Raw genomic sequence first — 25,442 nt, 5'->3', positions numbered from 1 at the left:
CCCCGCCCCTTCCCCGGAAGTAGTTCCATAACCAGGGGTCACAGGCAGCGCCTGTTTCCGGGGTGGGGGGGTCCAGGTATTATGTAGGCTGCGGAGTGGTTCGGTGTTTCGCGAAGCTTCTGCGGCTGTAGGGCTCCGCGACTGCCGCCATGTTCGGCTGTTTGGTGGCGGGTAGGCTGGTGAGCGGTTCCCCGGGGCCTGGCAGGGCGGCGCTTCCGGAGGGGAGGGGCCTTGGCGGGCTGGGTGGAGCCTCTGGAGAGGCTAGTGTGGGGGAGGGGCCCATGGAGAGGGGCCATTGGGCGGCGGCCGGAGGGGCCGTGCGGGAGACCTCGGACTGTTCTGGGGCAGCTTGGCCTGGAGGGCCGCTGGGGGCGGGGTTCAGGGGAGTGAGCTCGGGAGGATCGGGGGGGGGGGGGAGGACAGGAGTGGGGGGTTCAGCCTATGGAGCAAGGGGTGTCTCTGGGGGAGGATCCTGAGGCGTGGTGGGGGCGGGGCTCAGCTTATGGAGTGCGGGGGGGTCTAGGGGGGGATCCTGTGTGTGTGGGGAAAGTTGGGGGCTCAGCCTATGGAGGGTATTTCTGGGGGAGGATCTGCAGGAGTGGGGGCGTTTAGCAGCCTGTGGAGTGCAGGAGTGTGTGTATGTGTGTCTGGGGGAGGACCCTGAGGAGTGTGCTGGGCTCAGTTTAGGGAGGAGTGTGTTTCTTGGGGTGTGGGCTATGCCTGGTGATAGCCTTGGTTGTGAGGAAGTTTGGGAGGGGCAATACTGTGGAGGGCAGGTTCCAAGCTGGGGTGGCTCAGATTTTTATCTTCCATTGTTGCTTTTTGAGAGCAGCTCCTGCATAAATGAAATGTGTCCCTGTGTCTTCCTCCCTGTTCAGATGTTCAAGTTCTGTGCAGACCCCATCCTAGTGTGCCTTCCTTCCCCTCATACAGGATGGCAGCCAAATTTTATTGGCTAAGGGGTGGGTAATGTCACCTTGCCAGTAGATTGCCCCAAGTTGCAGCAGACTGCAGCTGTGTTTGGTAATTCAGTTTTTTGGGCATATGGGAGGCAATAGACGGCCAAGCATTTTTGTGTTATGGCTGTTCTGAGTAGGAGCTACCTATGTCAAGATGCATGTACTGATGTGTCATGTACATGAACTTGGTAATAAAGGCAAGGGTGGCTATGTGCCCTGACCTTTAGCCATCCTTGAACTAAATACATAAAGTCATATCTTACCTCTTACTTAATGAGGTTTCCATGATTAGGGTTCAGCTAGCCATGTGCTTGACAGCCACTGCTTTATAGACTTGGTGACTTCTTCTGCACCATATTTTACCACTTTCCACATGAGGGGCTAAGTTACTCTAATACTACAGCCCTAGGTGTGATATAAAGCCTCTGTAGCTAGAACAAGGACCGTGAATCCTTGTTAGCAGCCTATTGCACAGTTCCCATGTGGTTGTGTTTTTCATGCTGTCTGTTTATAACTAAAACTGGCATGTACCTCACTTCCCCTTCTTTCAAACACTAGATGGATTTCAGAAAAGAAGGCTCACAGGTTCTCAAAAATTAAGTTTTCTAAACTAAAACTTGGTTTTATATTCTAGGTGCAAGCAGTGGCACAACAGGTGGCCCAGGATAAGTTTGTATTTGACTTGCCTGACTATGAAAACATCAACCATGTGGTGGTCTTTATGCTGGGAACTATCCCATTTCCAGAGGGCATGGGAGGATCTGTCTACTTCTGCTTTCCTGACCAGAGTGGGATGGCAGTGTGGCAACTCCTGGGGTTTGTCACCAATGAGAAGCCAAGTGCCATCTTCAAAATTTCTGGTTTAAAATCTGGTAAGAGCAGTGAAATATAGCAGTTAAACAACAAAGCAGTTAGACAATGAAGTGGCTGTTTAGTCTCTAATGAATAAATGTAATGAGATCTTAGAACATATTGTGTTATTTTTTTTATTTGTATTATGTAGCATCTAGGAGCCCTATTACTACTTGACACAATGCACAGTCAACTTGTGGAACTCGTTGCCAGGGGATGTTGTGAAGGCCAAAATTGTAACTGAGTTCCCCAAAAGAATTAAATAAATTCATGGAGGATAGGTCCATCACTAGCTGTTAGCCAAGATGGTCAAGGATGTAGCCCCATGCTCTTGAGTGTCCCTAACTATCTGACTGCCAGACTGGACTAGTCAGCAGGGGATGGATCATTCATTAATTGCCTTGTTCTTTCTCTTTGAAGGATCTGACACTGTCCACTGTTGGAAGATATGATACTGGGCTAGATGGACCATTGGTCTGAACCAATATGCCCATTTTTACGTTCTTATTCATAAACCAGGATCCCATTGTGTGACATGCTATACACTGCAATGCTACTTGAAAAGCCAAATATATGTATCTTTTCAAGTGGCTCTTTGTAGACGTAGCACTTATATTCTAAACCAGGGGTAGGCAGCCTATGGCATGCATGCCAAAGGCGGTACGCTAGCTGATTTTCAGTGGCACTCTCACTGCCCGGTCCTGGCCACCAGTCTGAGGTACTCTGCGTTTTAATTTAATTTTAAATGAAGCTTCTTAAACATTTTAAAAACCTTATTTACTTTACATACAATGATAGTTTAGTTATATATTGTAGATATATATTTATTATAGACCTTCTAAAATGTATAAAAGGTATTACTGGCACACAGAACCTTAAATTAGAGTGAATAAATGAAGACTTGGCACACCATTTCTGAAAGGTTGCCAACCCCTGTTCTAAACAAAGCGACAGAGTCCTGTGGCACCTTATAGACTAAGACGTTTTGGAGCATAAGCTTTCATGGGTGAATACCCACTTTGTCAGATGCATGTGGTGGAAATTTCCAGAGGCAGGTATAAATATGCAGGCAAGAATCAGTCTGTATTCTAAACAGTTCATCAAAACTGGCTGTTGTAGTATCTGATTGTAAATGAATGCTTGTGGCAATGTGGTTTTTCACTCTTCAGAGTTTGCAGGCAGTTTTCACATGGAAACTTTGAAAACTAGAAGCGTAGAAAATTAACATGGCACATGTTAAATGGATTAAAAATGAGCTACTTGATGGATTTCAAAATATAAATGGGGAATCATTGAGCAGGTGTGTTTCAAAAGGCCAAGAAGTAATCCTTACACTATTTGTGAAAAAACCAAAATAGTCACTGATAAAGTTTACGGATGATCCAAAAATTGGGTGAGTGGTAAATAAGGAAGAGGACAGGCAGCTGATACAGAGAGTTCTAGAGCGCTTAGTAAAATGAGTTTAAGGAAACTGTTTTAATCTAGTAAAATGCAAATGGAGCAAGGATTAGGGAATCTGTCCTGGGGAGCAAACTCTCTGATAGAGATGTGGAGGTAGCTAATCAGCTGAACACAAGCATGATTCTGTGGCCAAATGGACTAATGTGATACTGGGATGCATAAATGGAAATCTTGAGTAGGAGTAAAGAGGTTATTGTACCTCTATATTTGGCACTGGTTTGACTGCTGCTAGAATACTGTGTCCAGTTCTGCTGTCCACAGTTCAAGAAGGATGTTGCTAGATTAGAGAAGGTTCAGAGAAGAGCCACCAGAATGATTAAAGGGCTAGAAAACCAGTCTTAAGGTGAGAGACTTAAGGAGCTCAATCTATTTAGCTTGATGAAGGAAGGTTAAGGGGTGACTTGATTACAGTCTAGAAGTATCTGCATGGGAAAAGTCATTTGGTAACGGGTTCTTCAGTCTAGCAGAGAAAGGTAAATGTGATCCAATGGCTGGAGATTGAAGCCAGACAAAGTCAGACTGGAAATAAGGTGTAAACTTGTAACATTGAGGGTAACTAATGATTGGAAAAACGTATACTTGTACACTTTGAGGCAAGGGGGGGAAACCATCATAATTATGTAGTCACCTCTTGCACATTGCAGGCTGCAGAACCTTGCCTACCCACTCCTGTAATAGACTTGTGACCTCTGGCTGAGTTACTGAAGTCCTCAAATCATGATTTAAAAGCTTCAAGTTACAGAGAATCTACCATTTACACTAGTTTAAACCTGCAAGTGACCTATGCCCCATGCTGCAGAGAAAGGTGAAAACCCCCCAGGGTGTCTGCCAATATTATCCGGATGAAAATTCCTTTCCAACCCCAAATGTGGCAATCAGTTAGACCCTGAGCATGTGGGTAAGACCCAACAGTCAGACGCTAGATCCGTTCTGTGTATATTTAGTCATATCTGCTCACTTTATTGAGTAAAATATGTTTTTACTACTCTTAGTGCTGCAGAGCCAACTTAAATTTGGCGGAGCAAATTGGAGTCTTTAACAATTGTACTGATGATATTCAAGAAATCTAAGTTTCAGTTGTAGAATCTTTATTGTTGAAGTCAGTCAAAAAGCCAGACCTTGACTGTGGGCTCTGCAGCTGAGTTTGCAAGGCTTGCAGTTATACGGTTGCTTCTTGTAAACTGGGTAAGATACCTGTTGTAGTTGAGATAAATGCTACCCCACAAATCCATGCTTGGAGTAGAATCACAATTTACTTTGATGCTACTTCCTCTCCCCCCACCCTATCCCCATGAATCCCAACATATAGCAGTCCCCAAAATAACTTGTGCTCAATGCCATAAAGATACAAAATTAATGACATCATCCATGGTATAAATGCAGAGGGATAAATCCTACTGAGAGGGCTAGGAGAACCCTTCATCTAATCTCACAATTTGTAACTGAAACCATAACCAGTTGGAGGCATGGTCACATGACCAGTTACAAGTAACACGATTCATCTTGTATTTATACAGCAGCTTTACTGTCACAACTGGGTTAGTGCACCTACAGTTACCAGTCTGCCTATCTGGGTTTCTATTGGTGCATTTTGGGAAAATCTAGACAGCTGTCCTGCGTTGCCTCAACAGGAGATAAGGTGCTCAGGGAGGTACCCAGTGAGCAGTGCCAGTCATAGGAAGACTGTTGATGCTCTTTAAAATGTCCTACTGTACATGGAGCTGAGAGGAAAGATTACTGGCCAAACTGGCACATTTGGGAGTCTTGTCCGTGCTGTAGAAAATCTAAACACATGCTGAATTGTATACAGGAAGGCAATCCTGTGCCAACCTAGCTCTCTGACAGAAGCAAAATCTAGTAACAAGGCAACTAAACATTTGTAACCATGTGTTGTGAAAATGCAGCTTGTGTTTAGAGCTAACTATGCCAGTAACTGGTTATGAAGTCTGTTCAGTTGTGACTTGGACTGGGTTTTTACTTGCCTAATGGCCATGGGGTAGCAAAAAAAAAAAAATTACTCAAGTGGATGGGGTGGTAAAACTTAAACGGATTTAAGGCCAAGCAGTACAGCTGTGAGAGAGAAAATTCAAAATTGCCTACCTGCCACATCTTAAGATCACACTTAAGCATAAAGTCAAGGAATATAGAAGTTAGCTTTCACAAGGTAACTAACTTGCCCAAATTGCACATAATTATGAGGACTAGTTGGACTATTAAATGTGTACATTAATATAGTGTGTGCAATTGTGTTGTTATGGGAACTTCTCTAATGCATTTTTGACTCTTTTTGTGTATACACTAAAATTGCAATGACAAAGATTTCTCTCTAGTTTAGTTTCCAAAGAGAGAGAGCAAAACTGCCCATGCATGTGAATATTTTCCTTCTAATTAAGCTTTAAAGTTCACACCTCACTGAGGTGAGGGCAGGAAGACATTTTTGTAAAGGTGGGTGAAAAAGATAACAGCACATCAGAGAAAGTAATGAGGACAGAAATAGAAAGTGTGGAAACTAGTACTTGATCCTGTAGTCCCAACTGTATTTGGTTACAGTTCCCAATTAAACCAATGGGAGTCTTGCCTGAGTAAAAGATTGCAGGAATGGACCTCTAAATTGGACCTCTTTGGATGATGCAGCTGTGTTTCAACGAGACACTTACAATCTTTCTCCAGCGGACTGGTCCAGCAGCAGCCCTCTCAGGCCGTGCAGAGAAACTATATATTTTAATGTCTGCTTAAAATCTTAGATGTTTGAGTACGCTCAAAATTACATTAATTTCTTTCTGTTGTTTAATTTTCTAATGTCTAAACTTCCCAGGAAATCTACTATAATTGAGACTATGCTAAACTAGTTGCATGACAATTTGAGAATCTTTATACAGCGGTTTGTATTATTGATGGGTTAAAAGTCTTGATGTGGAAAGTATCTGTTTTTGTACCCCAGTAAGTCAAGCAGATGAAAGAATTTTTCTGTTTCTTTAAAAAAAAAAAAAAAAATCACTTTGTTTGAAACCAATCATGGCAAGAAAAGCACTTCAGAAAGATATAAGAGTGTGATTGTTAGAATTGGAAGTCCTGACAGAACCTTTAACTACTCTTTTGTTACCAAGTGATTGTGAAGTCTAGACCATAAGCCACAATATCAAAATAAGTTATTGGTAGATTTAATTACAGAAATTATCCTACTTTGTCAATTAGAAGGACTTAAGAAAAGGGAAGACCTTAGTTAGTTATATAGATGTAATCGCTCTTAATATACCTAGACTTCCTACCTCTTTACCTTCTTTTGTTCCTTCTTTTTTTGAGGTTTAGTTAACATGAATGCTGACAATCATCGTAATAATGATAAAATCTAAATCTTTTTCTTTTCAGTTTGGCTGAAAACAAGGCAACCATATTTAGCTTCAAATCAGAAGTCGCTCAGTAAAGAAATTACCTTCTGTAGGCCTAAGTGGCTCTAGCAATGTCTTGAAAAATATGAACACAGTGACCATGGTAATGATTCACCTGCTTTTCCAAGATTGCTGTGGGCAATTTTTATCCCCATATTACCAAAAGACACTAATCAGGGGAATATTTCTGGATTCTCCCTAAAGGATTTTCAGGTAACCTGAGTAGATCAGAATTTTTAATAGGAAATCAAAAGGTCTTTCTGTTTAATGATACATTTGTATTTTTTCCCTTTTGATCCCTCTATCAAACCTACAGATAGGTTCTTCGTCCTTTTCAATAACATGAAGGGAATGTTTTGTATTAAATGCAGTCCATTTGCAGTACTAAATGTGTATATGTCCACCTAACCAATGGCTATGGGAGTGAGCTTCTGGCAGCTGGAGCAGGGGGTAGTTGGGCTGAAAGAGCAGGCTGCTTCTGGATCTCAGAAGTAAAGCAGGGTCATTCACTGCTCCAGGTCCCTTTCCTGCAGCCTAATAAAGGTGAAAAACCAAACATGCTGCTCTGACCACTGCTGATGTAACTTTTGGATCTCAAAAGTTAGAGAAAATGGTGGTATACTCTGAACAAAGTAAAAACAATGTCTTCTCAGGAATGCTTTATGTTTCATCAACTCAGTTGATATAAAAGTTTTGGTTGTTACCAAGCCTGTAAACTCCAGGGATTTGACAGTCAATCTGATGCTCTTTTGGGATCTTGCATCTTTACCAATGGTAAGGATTCTGCAGTGGGGCGTGATCTAACTGCCAGACTAGAAACTTCCTCATATTGCCAAAGCTTTATTGCCTCTGCAACACAAACAGGAGTAAAAAGAAAATAAATGTACATTTTTGGGAAAAGTGAGCAGATAGGATAGAAATACACAGGAGCAGATCTTTTTACTAATGGTAAATTTTACTCTTTTTCTGATGAAATCTACCATTTGTAAGTGCATTTAGTAACAAAGGCTGTGAGTACCAGTTCTGGTACAATAAGCACCCAGTAAAGTTAAGTGCCCTTAGCTTTGGATTAGGCACTTAAATATCCTTGTCATGCCTAATTGAACTGATGCTGTGTCTTATCACTTAAATCTTCAGAAGATGTCCTCTGCTTTCAAGCTTACTGCAGCATTTGACTTTTTCTGCTTGATACTGTGATCCCCTTTTAGGATTTGCTTATTCTCCAGTAGCAAAACTGAGAAGATCAATTTTGACTACATTGCTAGCTGAGTTCAGAATCTTTGAAATGATTCTTGTGGATACTTGTACTGGGTTCCAATGATGTGTCATCGTCTAGAACTTCTTGGCACAGCAATGCCGAGGTCTGAATGCTTCCTTTCCTGCTAGCCATGGGTCCAAAGGTCAGGAACTTGTCTAGCAAGTCTTCAAGATTGTCTTTGCTATGCTGTTTTGGTGGCCTTTTTTTGGTCAGGTAGGAATGCCATAAGGAAAAGGTGCAGACCAAAAGCAGTAAACTTAAATGAGAACAAAATGGCACTGATGAAAGATGCTACCTCTCACATCAATTGTAGCCAGCCACCAGATCTTTAGAGCAGAAACAGCTGGTAACACTATAGCAAGTGCAACTGCTTGCAGCTGTCCGCTCACTTTGTGTGCCAGCTTCCAAAGCTCCCTTTAAACAGTGACTAACAAATTACATTTGACTTTCACCAGGAAAGAGAGTGTAAAGATGATGCTTCCCTCATGAAATGGGGAAGCTTGCTTTTATTTATTTTTTGCTGTGCCTAAAAGTGCTAGGCACTTTGCTGTGAAAGAGGAAAACTGTGCTCTTGGCACCAAAGAGCTACAGTCTGATTGTAGACATGAGATGACAAATGGTAATATTTAGAGGTATAGGTCACCATTTTGCTCCCTCTAACTTTGTGCTATCTGGTGCTGTGGTGGTTTACATCAATCTTTAGTCTCCCCCTCCCAAAACTTGTGGTGTAAAACCATGTCTGCATTTGATTAATGGAAATGGCTAGAGAATAAACACACAACTTATATTTTACCCAAACTAATTTCAAAGCCTGAAAGCGCTCTGAAATGGCTGACTGCTGTGGCTAAAAGTTGGATAAAGGAAGAGAAGTGGGAGATCAGTATGAAGAGCCTATCCCTGCTTGCTTGTTTCCTGAAATGTTGGGATCTTTTGCAGCATTGTTGTAGCGGACAAAATTGTGAATGCAAAAATATTTAATAGTCTGTATCTTGAGAAATATTTTGAAATATTGCATGTTCTTTGGAATTTGATTTATATGTTGTGACTAGAAGAGCGAGGCACTCAAAACATATGTACTATTTTATAGGGGTTGTGATGGTAGAATATAATCCACATGCAGAAAAGGATAACTTTATTTTATCCTCACAAGTGGACAAATCTTGAGTATCTGTTCTGTGCTGTGTTCAACGCTAACACTATATGCATGCTGGAGCATTGCGCAGAGGAGCTGGCAATCCAAAGAGGGTCTGGACTTGCATATGAAGTGGAAGGATGGGTACGCTTTATGGTTTAAAGTGCACTGATGGCCTCTGATTAGAAATATACCAGTGCTTAAAATAAAGTTGTTGGATTGTTTTATACAGATGAAAAGCTGATTTGTTCAATGGAAAAGGAATTGTAAATTTAACATCCTGATCATAAAGATATGGAGAATTGTACCAACTTCATTGCTATCAGCATTTTTAATTACAGAAAACTGGATAGAGTTGGAATTTGAATATGATCTTCAGTTAGTCTGGTTTCCAATGGCTTTATTTTCTACTCCTGTAGAACGTAATTATATAAAGCAAAGGGCTGTGATGTCTCTGCAGCACAGGCTGACTTTAAGTAAATATGCTCTCCAAGTATTTCTAAGTAGTGGGTTAAAGCACCACTGATTTGTTACTTGCCTTGTGCTAAGTTTATGTATTGAAGGACCTGTATGTGCTTTTCTCATGGGAGACTTTACAGATTTTAATATTCAGTTATGTAATCAGCTTAAGGAAGCTGTATGAGATCTGAAGGTGTGCGTGTATGTGTCAAACAGATCTCAGTTGAGGTGATGCTTGAGGCGACTAGGAAAGAGGAGGGCAACAGCGTGTAGGTGGGTTAGACCACCAAGAGGTAGTGAGAGAGCTTGGACAGCTGCTTTTTTTGGTGCTGAGACACTTGGTATGTTTGAATTGGGTTAAACTAAGAAGGTCTCTTGTGAGTCGGACCATCTCTTCTTGAGCTCAGTAGCTACTATTTGGAAAAACAAATCTAGGTGTAATATACAGTAGAGGTGGTAGATAATGTAACTGCTAGACTTACTTTATTGCAGATTGCAGTGCTACATGGAAAATTAATAGACTCTTAATTGAGTTTCTACATAGGCCATGCTCTCCCCTGCTTTTTCAGAAGTGGGTGATAATGGAGAGTTTTGGATGTGCTTCCCTAAGGAAGGACAGGGTACCTGCTTCCTGCATACTAATGATTTAGGCCTTTGCTGAAGAATTAACTTTCTTCTGGAGTCTTCAGATTTCCTTGATTCCATTGAGTTGGGGTAGGCAGAGACTTGTGCTAGTCTCACTGGCTGAGATTTTAGCAATTGAGCTAGGTCACGTGGTGGTGTAGTCGTCGTTTAGCCCAGTCAGCAGCTTGTGATACCACTTATTGGCGTGTGGACTATGGCATAGCTCTTGAATGGCTCTGCTCTTCCCTGCTGGGATGATCCAGAGGCTGGTATTGAGCAGTTGCTGTTTTATTGGGAGGATGTTCTTCTACAACATTTACTGGAACTTATGTGCAGCTGTGTGTCTCATTCACATCTAATGGCATTTCAGGCATTCTCTGTGGCTTCCCATACAGGTTGAACAGGAGGGAGTGACAGATTTCAGTGAATGTAGATGATTATCTTTATTTTTGGTGAGCCCCGGAGACTTGTGTTTAGAGCTGATTAAAACTCAGTTTAGAAGAGTCAGAAGTGATGCTGGAGCTCTGGGATGATGCCTGCATAAAAGTTTTGCTATTTATTAGTGCTTTTCAGCCAGATTGTTAATGGATTCTCTAATGGCTTTTGTGACCAACAGGGCCTCTTTATTTTGCAACCATTTCTTTCTGATGTGGACCTTGATACAGTCATTGGTGGCTTTATAATGCTGAGATTGGATTACTCCAGTGCATGCTACATGGGATAGCTTTGAAGATCGCTCAAACAGCTGCCTACATGCTTAGTGCAGTGTGAACCACTGGAGTGAACCATTATACCAACCCTCAAGTGTTCACTTACCTTTTTATTTTTTTGCTACTAGGTGCTGTTCAAGGTGGTGGTTTATTTACATTCATTTAAAAATTCATTCAGCATCCAGAGACCATGATGAGGGGCTATCTAAAAATAAATGCATAATAGTTGTGTGGTCCAAGGCATAAATACAATGAATGAACGAACCAAAGGACTGTGCATCAGTACTCGTTGGTTCTGGATTTTTCTGTAAACGTTTCTGAGGATATTAAGGATGGGATAGTACTATAAAATCATACTCCCTGTTGTACTGGAAAAGTCAGTAATAGCAAGAGGTTCAGACGCTTCTGAATCTTGCAAAAATACGTTCAACTGGCTCAGTGGGGAGGTTAGTCTACTTCTTTGGGGATTTGAAAAACTGATTAACTCTTCCTTACAAAACTCCTTCCCTGTAAGGGTCTGTTATGGATTATCTGTCTATTCCTCAGTTATTAGTAAGATTAAAGATATTTTTATATTTTAAAATTATCCATTGCATTTTTTCACACACTTAGTATATGAGCTGTACCCAATTTTTCATAATTCTGTATATAAAGAGACATCTATTTGGCAAGTAATAAGAAACCTCACACGCAAGAAATCGTGGTGACTTAAACTTAATATAATAGTTGTGCTGATTCCAAGTTTGACATTTCTGCTGCGTGTGCTATTTCTTTCAGGGAAAGGCAGCCAACACCCCTTTGGAGCAATGAACATCCCTCAGACACCATCTGTAGCCCAGATTGGGATCTCAGTGGAATTGCTGGAACATTTGGCCCAGCAGACTCCTGTAGCAAGTGCTGCTGTATCATCAGTAGACTCATTCACTCAGGTAATTTTAAAAACATTGTTTCTAGCAGTCTTTCGCTCATTAGTGTAAGAGCCAGTTAAGAATCAAGTTCTGAGTGAGGGCAGGTGTGAAAAATTGGCACAAAGTTCCAAAACTACAGCCTCCAATTGTATGTTATCAAGCTGACCATGATCTGGTAGTCTGTTCATTCAGCAGAATACTTCAGATGAGATTTTTTCTTAGGAAAATATAGAAATTGTGTATTTTTTTTGCCATTGCCATAGTTTACATACTCACTCTTGCGTAAAATGCTGGTATATTTCCCTCTTCAGTCAAGTAGTTCTATGTACATAATTTATAATTCAAGTAAAGTTTCTTTAAAAGAATATTTTAAGCCTTTCCATCATAGGAGCTGAAACTGAAGCTTTGGTGCATTTCGAAGATAGCTAAAGTAGGACTCCCTAGGCTCCTAACTGTTGGGGGACCTTCAATACAGTGCCTAGGCTTGGGGGATGGGAAACACTTGGGGTGGAATACTAGCTCAAATAGTAAGGTAAGTCTTCTGTCACAGTTGCAGGGCTGGCTGCACCTCTGTCCCCTTCCTGGTGTCTCAAACTTCACCTGCCTTAGGCCTTGTGCCTTTACCAATTTCAGGGCAAAAGTTTGCAATTCCCTCACTTTTATACCAGGTACTGAGTTACAGTACTGCGTGTGTCAATTACGCTTACCCTGCAGGTCTGACTGAGTTTGGGCAGCTGTGGTTCTTCCCCTGGCAGTCTGTGATCAGTTGTGTACAGTGATTAAACAGTTTTCTTAACACAAAAGTATTATTTTGTTTAGTAGTAAACCCAAAGCACTAGAGGAGGGGGAAAGATTTTAACAGTCTAATACATGTGTGTCTAGAGTCTTCGGGCGGCCTACCCTATAGGACCTATATCGGTATAACTGCGTTGCTCAAGGGTATGAAAAACCACACCGCTGAGTGACATAGTTATACTGACCTAATCTCCCCTGTGTAGACAGTGCTATGTTGATGGGAGAGGTTCTGCTGTCGACATAGCTACCATCTCTCAAGGAGGTGGATTAACTATGACAATTGGAGAAGCTCTCCCATCTCAGTATAGAAGCGTCTTTTCTTAAGCACTGATGCAGCATTTTAAGTGAAGACCTCCCCTTACTGTCCCCTGATGTAACCTAGGTAGATCTATCATCTTCAGGCACCCCCACTAGGTCCCAGGCTGTTTCTCCACTGGAAAGACTAAGCTGACATAGCCCCCTGGTGCAGCCTATACCAACAGGAGTTTTTGCATCATTATAGGCACACTATCTCCCCAAACAATACACTGTGTTGACAAAGTCACTCTTCCATTGACATCACTTTTGCATGGGAGTTTTGCTGGCATAACTATGTTGAGGGGGTATTTTTTCCCCACACTCCTGACTAAAGTAGCTATGCCAATAGTACATTTCAGTGTAAATCAAGCCTCAGGCTGGTTCCCCTGAACACCTACTGCTTCTCTTCTGAGAAGAGGGTCCCTTTTAAACCCTACTATAGTTTTTGTGTTTTTCTTTTCTTCTGTTTCCCCAAGGTTTGACTTTCCTGTTTAAAACCAATCCTATAGGTACAGCAGGATAATGAGCCAGTGATTCTGGCATTGTCCTTTAACAGCTGAAGTGTTTGCTGAGGAATGGCTTATCTTGAGCCGTTTTCTTTCCTGCCTGTTTTTCCAGACACTCTTGTCGGTTTAAACCAATGTAGTCATATAATATTCCAATAACCAACATGCATTATTTAAAATTATTATAGAGTAGCTCCAAATCTGTCACCAACATACTCTGAAGAAATTAACTCTTGATACAAGACTATGCTGCACATTGAAGCTCAGGACTGTTCCGTGGGGGAACAAAGGGAATGGCCAAAGCAGCTCGACTGGACTTGAGGCAGATATTGTGATATCTCCATCAGCAGGCTTGTGCTGCTGCCTTAGCAAGCTGGATCCTCCTGCTTCTTGCTGTTGTGATATGTTATGCACAGCGTTGCTGCTGGTGCAGGGACCCTGATCTACTTCATGCTCAACTGGATATATATTCCCTTTGCCATGACCACCCTTTCTTCCTGCTCCAGCACCTCTTAACAGTACCTCTGGCCCATTCTCTCCTCCTAGTCTCCTGACCATTCAGTGAAAAGGTACCTTTGAAAGCCCTCCTCTTCTCTAGGGAAACTGCCCTGTACTGAGGACTGCCATATTTTGGGCCTAGATTTAAGCAATGTTTCAGCTCCCCAGGCTCATCTCAGACAGAGTGGGAGGTAAATGGGTTTTTGATGTTTACCTGGGCAATTGAACAGAGAAAGGAGAGGAGTGTGCAGAACCACAGGAAATTTATGCCGGTGGCAGCTGCTTGGGTCAGACCCTGCTTTGGCTTCTTGATCCAGACAATAAATTGTTGCTTCAGTTCTGCAGAAACTTTTCAGGCATTTTTGATCAACGTCACTGCAGATAATTAACGGATGTGGTGTGATAGGATCAGTGACTCCTAAAGAGCTGTAATTGAGCACTTTGAGAAGCCTAACTTATTAGCAGTGTTGATCACGCTGTTCACTGCTGCTCATAGTTGCCAACTTTCATGCAGTAAATAAGCACCCCGACTTTCACAATAAGCCAAAAATCAAGCTAATCCCATTTCAAAACAAGGCCAAAACAAGCAAATCCCTAAGAACCCCAACACTGTGACTAGATGACCCCGGCGTGCAGTCTGGGACTGATGGGCCCACTGTGCACCGTCTCCCTCCCCCATGCCCCTGCTTTCTGGGAGCCGATTTTAAAAAAAAACAACCTACAGACCAAAAACTAGCCAACAAGCAACTCACAAGCCAATTAAGCCAAAAACAAACCCAATTTCTGCAGGTTTTTTTGTGGGTTTGGCATGTCTCCTGCTGCTTCCTCCAAATAAAGGTATAATCCAGTCTGCCATCACAACTAACTGTGGAGTGACTTTCAAGTGAGGAGTACTCAACAGGTATAACTGGCACACCTAAAGAAATCCAGTTTTTATGTAAATACACTAAACATGCATGGGGAGGAAGAGGAGAAAAACAGGATGGTTTCTGAGCAATATTTCTCTGAAGCACCAAATCTTCCATTACTATTTGTTGCACCACTAAGATGATGTACTTATGTGATAATTGACAAAGCAGCTAATGTCTTTTGTTGGTAGTTACAGTTAAGGGAGAGGTTTCAGAGTGGTAGCCGCGTTAGTCTGTATCAGCTAAAACAATGAGGAGTCCTTGTGGCACCTTAGAAACTAACAAATTTATTTGGGCATAAGATGTATGCCCATGTAAATTTGTTAGTCTCTAAGGTGCCACAAGGCCTCCTCGTTTTTTGTTAAGGGAGAAGCATTTGATTTTTGCAAGTTACTTTTTACAAGTATATTCCAAGTTATCAAAAATGTAAAAATGTGCTTCAGACTTAGTCTGCACTACAAAGTTTTGCCAGCATAGCTGTGTTGGCTAGAAGTATAGGGGGAAAATCACACCCTCTAGGCAACACAGCAATGCTGATACCTCCCCTCCCTCATGCAAATCCAACTACATTGACAGCAGAGTACTTCTGTTGCCTAGTTAATGTTGATCAGGGAGGTGTTTTAACTGTGCTGTCAGAACTCCTGTCATCTTCCACTTTTTCTCCACTAGGTGGCTCTGCTGGCACAGCTATACTGGCAAAGGCTCATACCGTTTCTCTGGAATACGGTTGCTCTAACACTAGGGTTTATGACTATGATGAATTACAGGCAGTCCTTGGATTTACAACACAATTTTCAGGAGCCAATTGTGTCGTAAGTCAGAACATTGTAAGTTGGAAACACAATACACTTCATTGCGGGACTGAGCATTGTAAAGTTGAAACCAATTGTTGTAAGTGAAATCAGGGTATCAATTCAGAAACGTTTGTAAGTGATGTTCATTGTAAGTTGAACGTTGTGAAGTCGAGGACTGCCTATACTAGTTAAAGACCAGTTTGCAAAAGGAACAGTTGCAACTGGCCTGTAATTTTAAAAGAAAAGGGTGACATGATTGGAAACATAGTTTTTAAGAGGTGGTTGTTCCATTTTATATTTAATCTTCATTTATATCAAACTAAAATCAAGTTGAATTATCTTGCATTGAACTTGATTTGTTCTTCTTCAAGAGAGAGTCCCTATTGTATTCCACTGTAGATTACGCATACACTCTGTGTGCCTGGAGTTGGAGAATTTGAAAGTAGTATCCGTTGGTCTGCGTATGCACCCTGGCTTGCCTCATGCTTCCGACCTAGGCGATAAAGGGCAAGGCAGACTGACCACTTCCTTAGTCCCTACTCACTATGGCATGGTAAGGGACAGGATCTTTAGTGTCCTCCGCCCCATCCTTCCCCGTATCCCGTTTGAGTACCAGACTTATGCCCAGTACTCCGGGCTTCAAACTCTGTACCTTCTGCCCACGAGCCTTCTCAGTCAGCGATGACCATCAGTGCTGCCTCTGCTGTCTTGGAGAGGCCCACATTGCGACTCAGTCCAGTATTTGTCTGTCCTTCAGCAGTCATACCCGAGAAGGACAGGCACTTTGCCTTTGTAAGTACCTCATGGAATTGACCATGAGGCCTCAATCGGACCCAGCCTGGGGACATCCTACCCCCTCACCCTCACCCGCCCCGGGTACCCAGGCCTGAATCAGAAAGGATTGCACCTCCTGCTGCAAAGTGTGACTTCAGTGCTGGAGGATCTGACCCCACAGCAGGCCCTAGTTGGAAGATTAGGAAGTATAGGACTAAATCTTCATCTAAATCCATTCCAAAGATACTGGCTGTGCCTAGAAGCAAACCCACCGACTCGGCTCATGAGGATATCTTATGTCCGGATACCATCATCATCGCTGTCACCAGTGGCCTGGACAACAGGAGTCCCTGTTACACTGGGGAGATCTGGATCCATGGTTGTACCATAGGATGTTTTTTCTGTCCTGGGCCCAGAATCCCTCCTTCCATTGGGATTCTCCATTTTTAGGGAGCTAACATCACCCCCAAGAGACCTTCTACTGGGATGGAATTTATCACTCCCATTTATATAAAATGTACACCTCTCAATCAGCACTGACAGTACCACCATCAGAACCCGAGTCTACCGTTTCTTCCTCAGGAAACTTGGAACCATCAGCGGAACCACTTTTCCTGTACTGCCATTTCCTACAAGGCCCACATGACCCTAGGACCAACCAGCACCTCCCTTGACTCAGTTTCACTGGTAACTGATGTCACCACTTGTCCACCCCACCTACTGGCCATATTGTATCCCCCTTTGGAATCTTTCCAATCCACGAGTGTCATCACCTGCCTCCCCTATGAGAGAACCTCAGATTTATCCCCAGATCCAGTAAAGGAGGCAGGGTATTACGCTCTGGTTCCGGCAGTTCCACCTGAACCAGCCAGACTACCATCACTAGATGAAGAAGTGGCTTTGGCATCCCCCCACACCTGTCACTCCATTTGCAAGAGAAAACCTTTGTTACCTTCAGGCATGGCTACAGTCAGTTTACTCTCCAAGCCTCCATTCTATGAACCTCACACTGAAAGTTCCCACTAAGTACCATTGTCCCACCTTGGTATGCTTGGGGTCCTCTTTCTCCCCTCCTTCCTGGACAAGGCCATTATTACAGATGCATCCCTACTAAGCTGGGGAGCCCATGTGGGCAACTACATGGCGCAGGAAACAGGAACATCTCAAGAGTCCAGAATGCACATCAATGTCCTGAAATTACAGGTGCTATTGAAGGCATGCGAGTTCCTTCTTCCTTTCATCAGCTCTCACCTTGTATGTCCTCATAATGTCAGAAAACACTGATGGTTTTCTACATCAACAAACAAGGGTGAGCAAGATTGGCCTCTCTGTGTGCAGAAGAAGTTAATCTCTGGAACTGGTGCATCAGCAATCAGATCAGCCTACCTTCCGGGGATGCACAATATGCTTGCAGACACTTTGCAATTGACCACAAGTGAGAGCTTCACCACATGGGGCTTCATGACATTTTCACATGATGGGAAACTCCAATCAGGGATCTGTTCACTTTCTGGACCAACAACAAGTGTGCCACGTGTTGCTCCAGGGGAGTCCTAGCCTACTGCTCCCAGGGCGACGCTCTCCTTTTTCCCTGGTCATACCAGTTCAACTATGCCTTCCCTCCGCTACTGCTTCTGCCACAAGTTCTATGCAAGATCCGACAGGACAGAGTGACAGTCATCCTGATAGTGCATTTCTGGCGCAGGCAGTTTTGGTTCCCCAAAGACTCCCATGCCTGTCATCTCATCCTCTGATTACCTTCCCAATCTTCCCTGAGTTCCTGACCCAGTGCAATGGCAGGATCAGGCATCCCAATCAATACCACTGCACCTCAGGACATGGTATTTAGATGTTTGTCAGCCCTAGAATGGGTATGCTCCTCGGCTGTGTGAAACATCCTTTCTAATAGCAGAAAGGACTCACCTAGGAAATGTTCCCAATCTAAATGGAAGTGCTTTTCATCCTGGAGACAGCAGAGAAGCGTTCTACCAGAAGCTATGGATATCCCACTCATCCTAGACTGTATCCTCTCTTTGAAGACATTGAACCTATTCCTCAGTTCCCTGTGGCCTGGTCTACACTACACGTTTATACCGATTTTAGCAGCGTTAAACCGATTTAACCCTGCACCCGTCCACACAACGAGGCCTTTTATATCGCTATAAAGGGCTCTTTAAACCGGTTTCTGTACTCCTCCCTGACGAGAGGAGTAGTGCTGAAATCGGTATTGCCATGTTGGATTAGGGTTAGTGTGGCCGCAAATCGACGGTATTGGCCTCCAGGCGGTATCCCACAGTGCACCATTGTGACCGCTCTGTAAAGCAATCTGAACTCAGATGCACTGGCCAAGTGGACAGGAAAAGCCCCGCAAACTTTTGAATTTCATTCCCTGTTTGCCCAGCATGGAGCTCTGATCAGCACGAGTGGCGATGCAGTCCCAAATCCAAAAAGAGCTCCAGCATGGACCGTAAGGGAGATACTGGATCTGATCACTGTATGGGGAGACAAATCTGTTCTATCAGAGCTCCGTTCCAGAAAATGAAATGACAAGGCATTTGAAAAAATCTCCAGGCTATGATAGACAGAGGCCACAGCAGGGACTCAACACAGTGCTGCATGACAAGCATAATGGAAAGCCAAAGAATCAAATGGACGCTCATGGAGGGAGGGAGTGGGTACTGAGGACTCCAGCTATCCCACAGTCTCCGAAAAGCATTTGCATTCTTGGCTGAGCTCCCAATGCCTGTAGGGTCAAACACATTGTCCGGGGTGGTTCAGGGTTCTTGTCAATTTACCGCCCCCCCATGAAAGAAAAGGGGAAAAAAATCATTTCTTGACATTTTTTCAATGTCACCATATGTCTACTGCATGCTGCTGGTAGACGCGGTGCTGCGGCACTGAACAGAAGCATCCTCTCCCCTCCCGTCCCCGGTGGCAGATGGTACGGCACAAAATGACTGATAGCCATCCGCATCATCCTGTGAGTGCTCCTGGCTGGCCTCGGTAAAAATAAGTGATTCCCGGTCATTTCCGGCAGATGGTACAGAACGGCTGGTAACCGTCTTCATCATAGCAACTGGGGGCTGAGCTCCATCAGCCCCCCCCCTTTCATGTCTAAAGAAAAGAGTCCAGGCAGTACAGAATATCATAGCAGCGGGAGGCTGGGCTCCTGTCCCTCGCCACCGTTTAATGTCCTTCCTGGACTATCATAGCAGCTGGAGGCTGCCTCCTCATTTAATCTTACTAAAAACTCAGTGTTTCTTATTCCTGCATTCTTTATTACTTCATCACACAAATGGGGGGACACTGCAACGGTAGCCCAGGAGGTTTGGAGGAGGAGGGAAGCAACGGATGGGGTTGTTGAAGGGGCACCCCCTAGAATGGCATGCAGTTCATCATTTCTGCAGGATCTGACACAGAGCAGCTGTCCTCTCTGGTTCTCTGGTACACTGGTTCTCTAGTACACTTGCCCCATATTCTAGGCAGCACTGACTCTATTTTTAGATAAAACATAAAGGAGGGAATGACCCGGGGAGTCATCCCCATTTTTGTCTTTGCGCCCCTGGCCGACCTCAGCGAAGGCCAGCCAGGAGCACCCATGACAGCAGCAGACAGTACAGAATGACTGATAACGGTCATTTCAACACCAATTTACAATGGTATGGCAGACGGTACAATAGGGATGGTAACCGTCTCTGCTACCTTGCAAAGGCAAATGAATGCTGCTGTGTAGCACTGCAGTACCGCCTCTGTCAGCAGCATCCAGTACACATACGGTGACAGTGACAAAAGGCAAAACGGGCTCCATGGTTGCCATACTATGGCGTTTGCCAGGGCAATCCAGGGAAAAAGGGCATGAAATGATTGTCTGCCGTTGCTTTCACGGAGGAAGGAATGAGTGACGACATTTACCCAGAATCAACCGCGACACTGTTTTTGCACCATCATGCATTGGGATCTCAACCCAGAATTCCAATAGGTGGGGGAGACTGTGGGAACTATGGGATAGCTACGGGATAGCTACCCACAGTGCAACGCTCCAGAAATCGACACTAGCCTTGGTACATGAACGCACACTGCCGAATTATTGTACTTTATGTGGCCGCGTGTACTCGAGTTTATACAATCTGTTTTTACAAAACTGGTTTATGTAAAATTGGAATAATCCTGTAGTGTAGAGGTACCCTGTGAGTCCATTTGGCAGCTATCAGTGCATTCCTTCCCCCTATGGAGAGCTACTCTTATTTTCGCACACCTGCTAACCACTTGATTCTGGAAAGGCCTGGTAAGAACTTACCCACTCTCTCAAAAGATAATACCCTATGGGACTTGAATCTCACTCTTTCAGTTCTGACACAGGCTCCTCTGCCCCTTTGACCCTTAGTGACTTGTTCCATGTCCCTCTTCTCCAGGAAGGTCCCTTTTTTGTAGCCATTGGCAAGGAGGGTTGGTGAACTTGGCACAATGATGGCAGACCCCCCAGACACTGTGTTTCACAAAGATAAAGCTTCTTTATAACTACACCCCAAATTTATCCCAACGTGTTTTTGGAATTTCACCTTCACCAATCCATTCCTGAAACTACACACATATATAAGGGGATAGGCTCACTCCTTAGATGTTTGACAGGCCTTGGCTTTTTATCTGCAGAGAATAAAACCATTCAGAAAGTCCCTGAGGCTGTTTGTCGCTGTCGTGGAGAGAGTCAGAGGTTATGCCATCTTCATCCAGAGAATTTCCCAATGGATATTCATTTGCCTTCTACTCTGTCAGCTCTCAAACCTCCCCCCTCCATGAGAGCTCAAGCCACAACTGTAGCGTCTCTTCAGGACTTACCCCTCTTAGACATCTGTAAAGCTGCCACATGGAGTCCCATCCCCATGTTTTTACAAGTTCGGTACAAGATTTGGCTGCTGATGCCTCATTTGGGACGGCAGTTCTCCATTTAACCCTACCTTCCTCATCCTTGCACCTCCTCTACTTAAGTACTGCTTGTCAGTCACCCACAGTGGAATACTATAGGGACCATCACTCAAAGAAGAGGAGGTTGCTTACATGTAACTGGAGATTTTTTGAGTTTTTTGGTCCCTATATGTTTTCCATAAACCCTCCTCTTTTCCCTCTACTTTGGATCTTATCTGACTTGTGGTGGAGAAGGAAGTGATGTGGCTGTTGGTCCACCCCTGCCCTTTATTGCCTTGGTCAGAAGCATAAGGTGAGCCAGGGTGCATGCACAGACCAACAGATGCTACTTTCAAATTCTCCAACTGCGGGCTCATGGTGCACATACATAACCCATGGTGAAATACATATAAGGACCGTACATCTTGAAGAACCTCTAGTTAAAGGTAAGTAACCTCTTCTTACATGGAATTATCAGGAGGTGAGCAAATACAAAAAATGAGGTACTTGTAGGCAAAATCATCAAGAACAAGGCCCAAGTCTTATCACTACATCATCCATTAATTCCATAAGACTTTTTACAAATTTTAATTATGTTTATCATGAGGCCGTTTAAGGCTTTCCTTCAGAAACTTACTCTAGGAAACTAATCTTTTGAAAAGAAAAATAACAGAATAAAAATCAAAATACTTTTAAGTTTTTCTAAAAGATTATCTCTTGAGAGAGGTGGTGTCTGAGAGCAGGACTATAAACTAGTAACTGTAGATCTAATCTGCTCTAACACAGGCTTCCTTTTTACTTAACCTGTCTGCCTTCCTTTCCCCCATCTGTAAAAGAAAGATTTAATTCACGCAGTGTGAGATGTAAGGATTAGCTAATCACTTGAACTGCACTTTAGATATCAAAAGCACAATCAACGTTCTAAATATGGATTTGATTTACAGTGTGTTTTTTTTTTTTTTTTTGTTTTTTTTTTTGTTTTTTTTTTTTACATTTCAGTTCACTCAGAAGATGCTGGATAGCTTCTATAACTTTGCCTCGTCGTTTGCTGTCACGCAGGCCCAGATGACGCCAAATCCCTCTGAAGCTTTCATTCCTGCAAACGTGGTTCTGAAATGGTAAAGGAAAATATCTCAAGCAATAAGCTAATTTCTAGGCACCAAAATTATGGGTTTATTAACACTGAATTAACTTTCATGCCATACAGCAATCTTACTTCGAAAATACATAACTAAAAATTCTCCTGTTGACTTTGCTACACTATAATAGTTTCTTGTATTCTGTTCTATGTAGCCTCTTTAAATACTAAACTTGGATAATTAAAATACTGTACTTATCTCACTCTTGTTTGCTACCAGGCGGTTTAACCCCTACCTGCAGTATGTGGCTGATTCCGGAAGCTGCCTTTGCTCCTTGTAATGATACAGACCATGGGAAAGCAGAACACACTGCCGCCTCTTGGGCTACAATCAATGTCTCTTAAGTTCTCAGGAGTACTTAGTTAACAACATTGTGTGAACACTCCTAGTCCTTTCCCCATGAAGTCATCACCTCTTGGCCCAGGGTACATGTGTTCAAAGGATGTGGACCTAGACTAAGTTTTAAAACATTACTTAAAAATGATTGACTGCCTGAACATGGTTTGACCATCTAGCGTGGGCATGGCAAAGTACGTTATATTAGTTTAGCCTAATTAGTTAAAAATTATGCCCCAAACTGGTTTGGGTAACAGTTGCTAGCCACTGTCGGTCTGGAAGTGTTGGGGGACAGACTTTTAATATTCAGTAGAACCTCAGTTACAAACACCAGAGTTATGAACTGACTGGTCAACCAGGCACCTAATTTGGAACTGGAAGTATGCAATCAGGCAGCAGCATAGACACCCTCTTCCCCTACTCCCCCCAAAAGAAAAGCAAATGCAGTACAGTACTGTGTTTGAACATAAACCACTTAAAAAAAAAAAAGAAAAAGAAAAAAGATGATTTTACAAAGTAAGGAAACTTTCATTTAAATTAAGATGGTTAAAACAGCATTTTTCTTCTGCATAGTAAAGTTTCAAAGCTGTATTAAGTTAATGTTCAGTTGTAAACTTTTGAAAAAAAACAACCATAACGTTTTGTTCAGAGTTACGAACATTTCAGAGTTACGAACAATGTCTATTCTTGAGGTTTTTTGTATCTGTGAGGTTCTACTGTAGTTAGTGGTTCTCCTTTGGGCTTTGAATTTTAAATCCTAAGGTTTACCCTGAATGTAGCTGGTCCATTCTTATCCTTTGATTCTGATAGCACTGAGAATGTGCTAGGCACTGTACAATTATAAAGGAAGGCAAGATCCCTGAAAGAGAAACAAAAGGTAGGGGAAAGGCGTTAAGCAAATAGTCAGGATAGCGACTGGTCAAGTCCTGATACAGTTTTGATAACTGTCACAGGGAAGCTGGCCCTTGAGTGGCAGAACCCCTAGGGATGCCCAGTCCCAGCAAAAGGACCTTTCCAGAGAGCAGTAGGAGGTCCATTTCACTGGGGAGCTACACTTTATGCTTCTACTGGGATTCTGGTGTGAAGACTTGCTTAAGTGTCCTTTTGGCCTTTGGTTAAATGAGTTAGGCTCCTGACGGGACATTGTTCACTACATAAATGCCTCATTGAATCTGTTGAAAAGCCATAGACGGAGGAATGCACCCATTGCTTTCAACCAGGCTGTCAGGGTAACATGAATTGTTAGGCCAGGACGGGCACTCTGGAGGTCTGCACAGGCTATACCAATACATTTAAAAAAAAAAATAGAAATAGAAAAACTGAAGTGGACCAGAGAAGGATAGGATCAAGCAGTCTCCTTAGCTGAGAAAAGTTTTAATTGACCTATTAATCTGATCACAGCCATATAGGGTACCAGTAGTTTGACCCAGCTGGAGCAAGAGTTTGAAGAGCTTCACACTCTGCTCTCATTTGAAGTTGCATCAGGTCTTTTCAGAGATGACTGTTTCTTTCCTGTGGCTGTTGACAATTTCATCATTATGATTTGTGAAGTGTGAACAGCTTGTGTTGAAGTGAGGATTTCGAAGCTTGTTTTTTGGCTTCTCAGGATCAAAGCCTATAGTATATTTATTGTAAAGTCACACTATAAGTCTCATATTCTGCCCTGTTTTTGGAACCTCTTAGATTATTAACTTTGATTATAAAAATTCATTGTTTTCATCACTTATGCTCTTTGTCCAAGATGGGAGCAATAGAGAAAGTAGGGTGGTCTGTGAATAGTTAATTTCACTAAGCATTAGCACACCGTAGGGAATGTTAGCATCTAAAAGCCCATTATTTTTGTGAAGTGTACTTATATTTTTAAAACATAAATGTTGGGGTTTAAACTGCTGTCATTTCAGCATACATAGAAAAAATGGCAAACTACTTATCTAGTGCTCTTCTTATGAATTATAAGGGAACATGACACATATGCGTAAGTCTTCAATTACATAATCAGATATATTTTCCACAAGAATAAAGAGCCTCATTTATTTCACAAGATGGAATCAGAGGGGACAGAATAAAGGGTATATGGGCAACCTTTACCTGGCATTTTCTAAAGTCTGAATGCTTGACTTTGCAACCTGAATAATATTCTTATAATGTAGTTTAATATGTAATCCAAGAAATATTTTGGTTTTGTTAAGTTAACCATGACTGGGAAAACAAGGTTTGAGAAGTTTCTGCTTGGAAACAAGCAGCAGCCGTGTTAGTCTGTATCCGCAAAAAGAACAGGAGTACTTGTGGCAACTTAGAGACTAACAAATTTATTTGAGAAGACCATCCGGGGAAAGATGATATTTAAACAGTTTTCCATGCTGTGTGTGAGGGAAATACTTTAAATATTGCCTCTGTACAGATAAATTAATCTGTGATATGGGCTAGTTGTTCAGTAATGGTTTGGAAAATTGAAAGCTAAAATTCTTGAGTTGCATCATTGGGAAGCCACTTTAATTGTGACAAACTTTTGTCTTTTCTAGGTATGAGAACTTCCAGAGACGACTGGCTCAGAATCCTTTCTTTTGGAAAACATAAACTTCAATCAGGTCTTTTGAAGTCCTTTCCAACTATAGTCATGTCTTAAAGATACAGTAAATCACCCCACTAAAGAAAATTGGTGGAGTAATCAAAGTCAAAGCAGACTACATGGATTTTATAGTACCACTGAAACTTATTTAAAATTAAAAACCTGAAAACAA

General features: G+C 42.6%; 1 protein-coding gene across 2 annotated transcripts; it reads left to right on the top strand.

The window, feature by feature from the left end:
• The first annotated feature begins 35 nt into the window (after positions 1-35).
• Positions 36-25,442, top strand: HIKESHI (heat shock protein nuclear import factor hikeshi). Of its 2 annotated transcripts, none has more exons than XM_050942741.1 (5): positions 36-171; positions 1,594-1,831; positions 11,622-11,773; positions 22,226-22,344; positions 25,224-25,442. In XM_050942741.1, exons 2-5 carry the CDS (start codon positions 1,681-1,683, stop codon positions 25,276-25,278), a joined length of 477 nt encoding a protein of 158 aa, XP_050798698.1. In that variant the 5' UTR covers positions 36-171; positions 1,594-1,680; the 3' UTR covers positions 25,279-25,442. The 2 variants fall into 2 exon arrangements, with proteins under 2 accessions (XP_050798698.1, XP_050798692.1); XM_050942735.1 differs by having other exon boundaries at positions 36-179.

The sequence above is a fragment of the Gopherus flavomarginatus genome, chromosome 1 (genome assembly GCF_025201925.1).
Source record: "Gopherus flavomarginatus isolate rGopFla2 chromosome 1, rGopFla2.mat.asm, whole genome shotgun sequence".
NCBI classification, from domain to species: domain Eukaryota; kingdom Metazoa; phylum Chordata; order Testudines; family Testudinidae; genus Gopherus; species Gopherus flavomarginatus.
The sequence above is the reverse complement of the archived record's forward strand: the minus strand, read 5'-3'. Positions and strand labels throughout refer to the sequence as shown.

Coding starts and splice junctions, on each gene's coding strand:
- HIKESHI (XM_050942735.1), top strand. CDS start 150: ATGTTCGGCTGTTTGGTGGCGGGTAGGCTG. Junction 180..1,593: donor GTTTGGTGGCGGGTAGGCTG/GTGAGCGGTTCC, acceptor TTTATATTCTAG/GTGCAAGCAGTGGCACAACA. Junction 1,832..11,621: donor AATTTCTGGTTTAAAATCTG/GTAAGAGCAGTG, acceptor TATTTCTTTCAG/GGAAAGGCAGCCAACACCCC.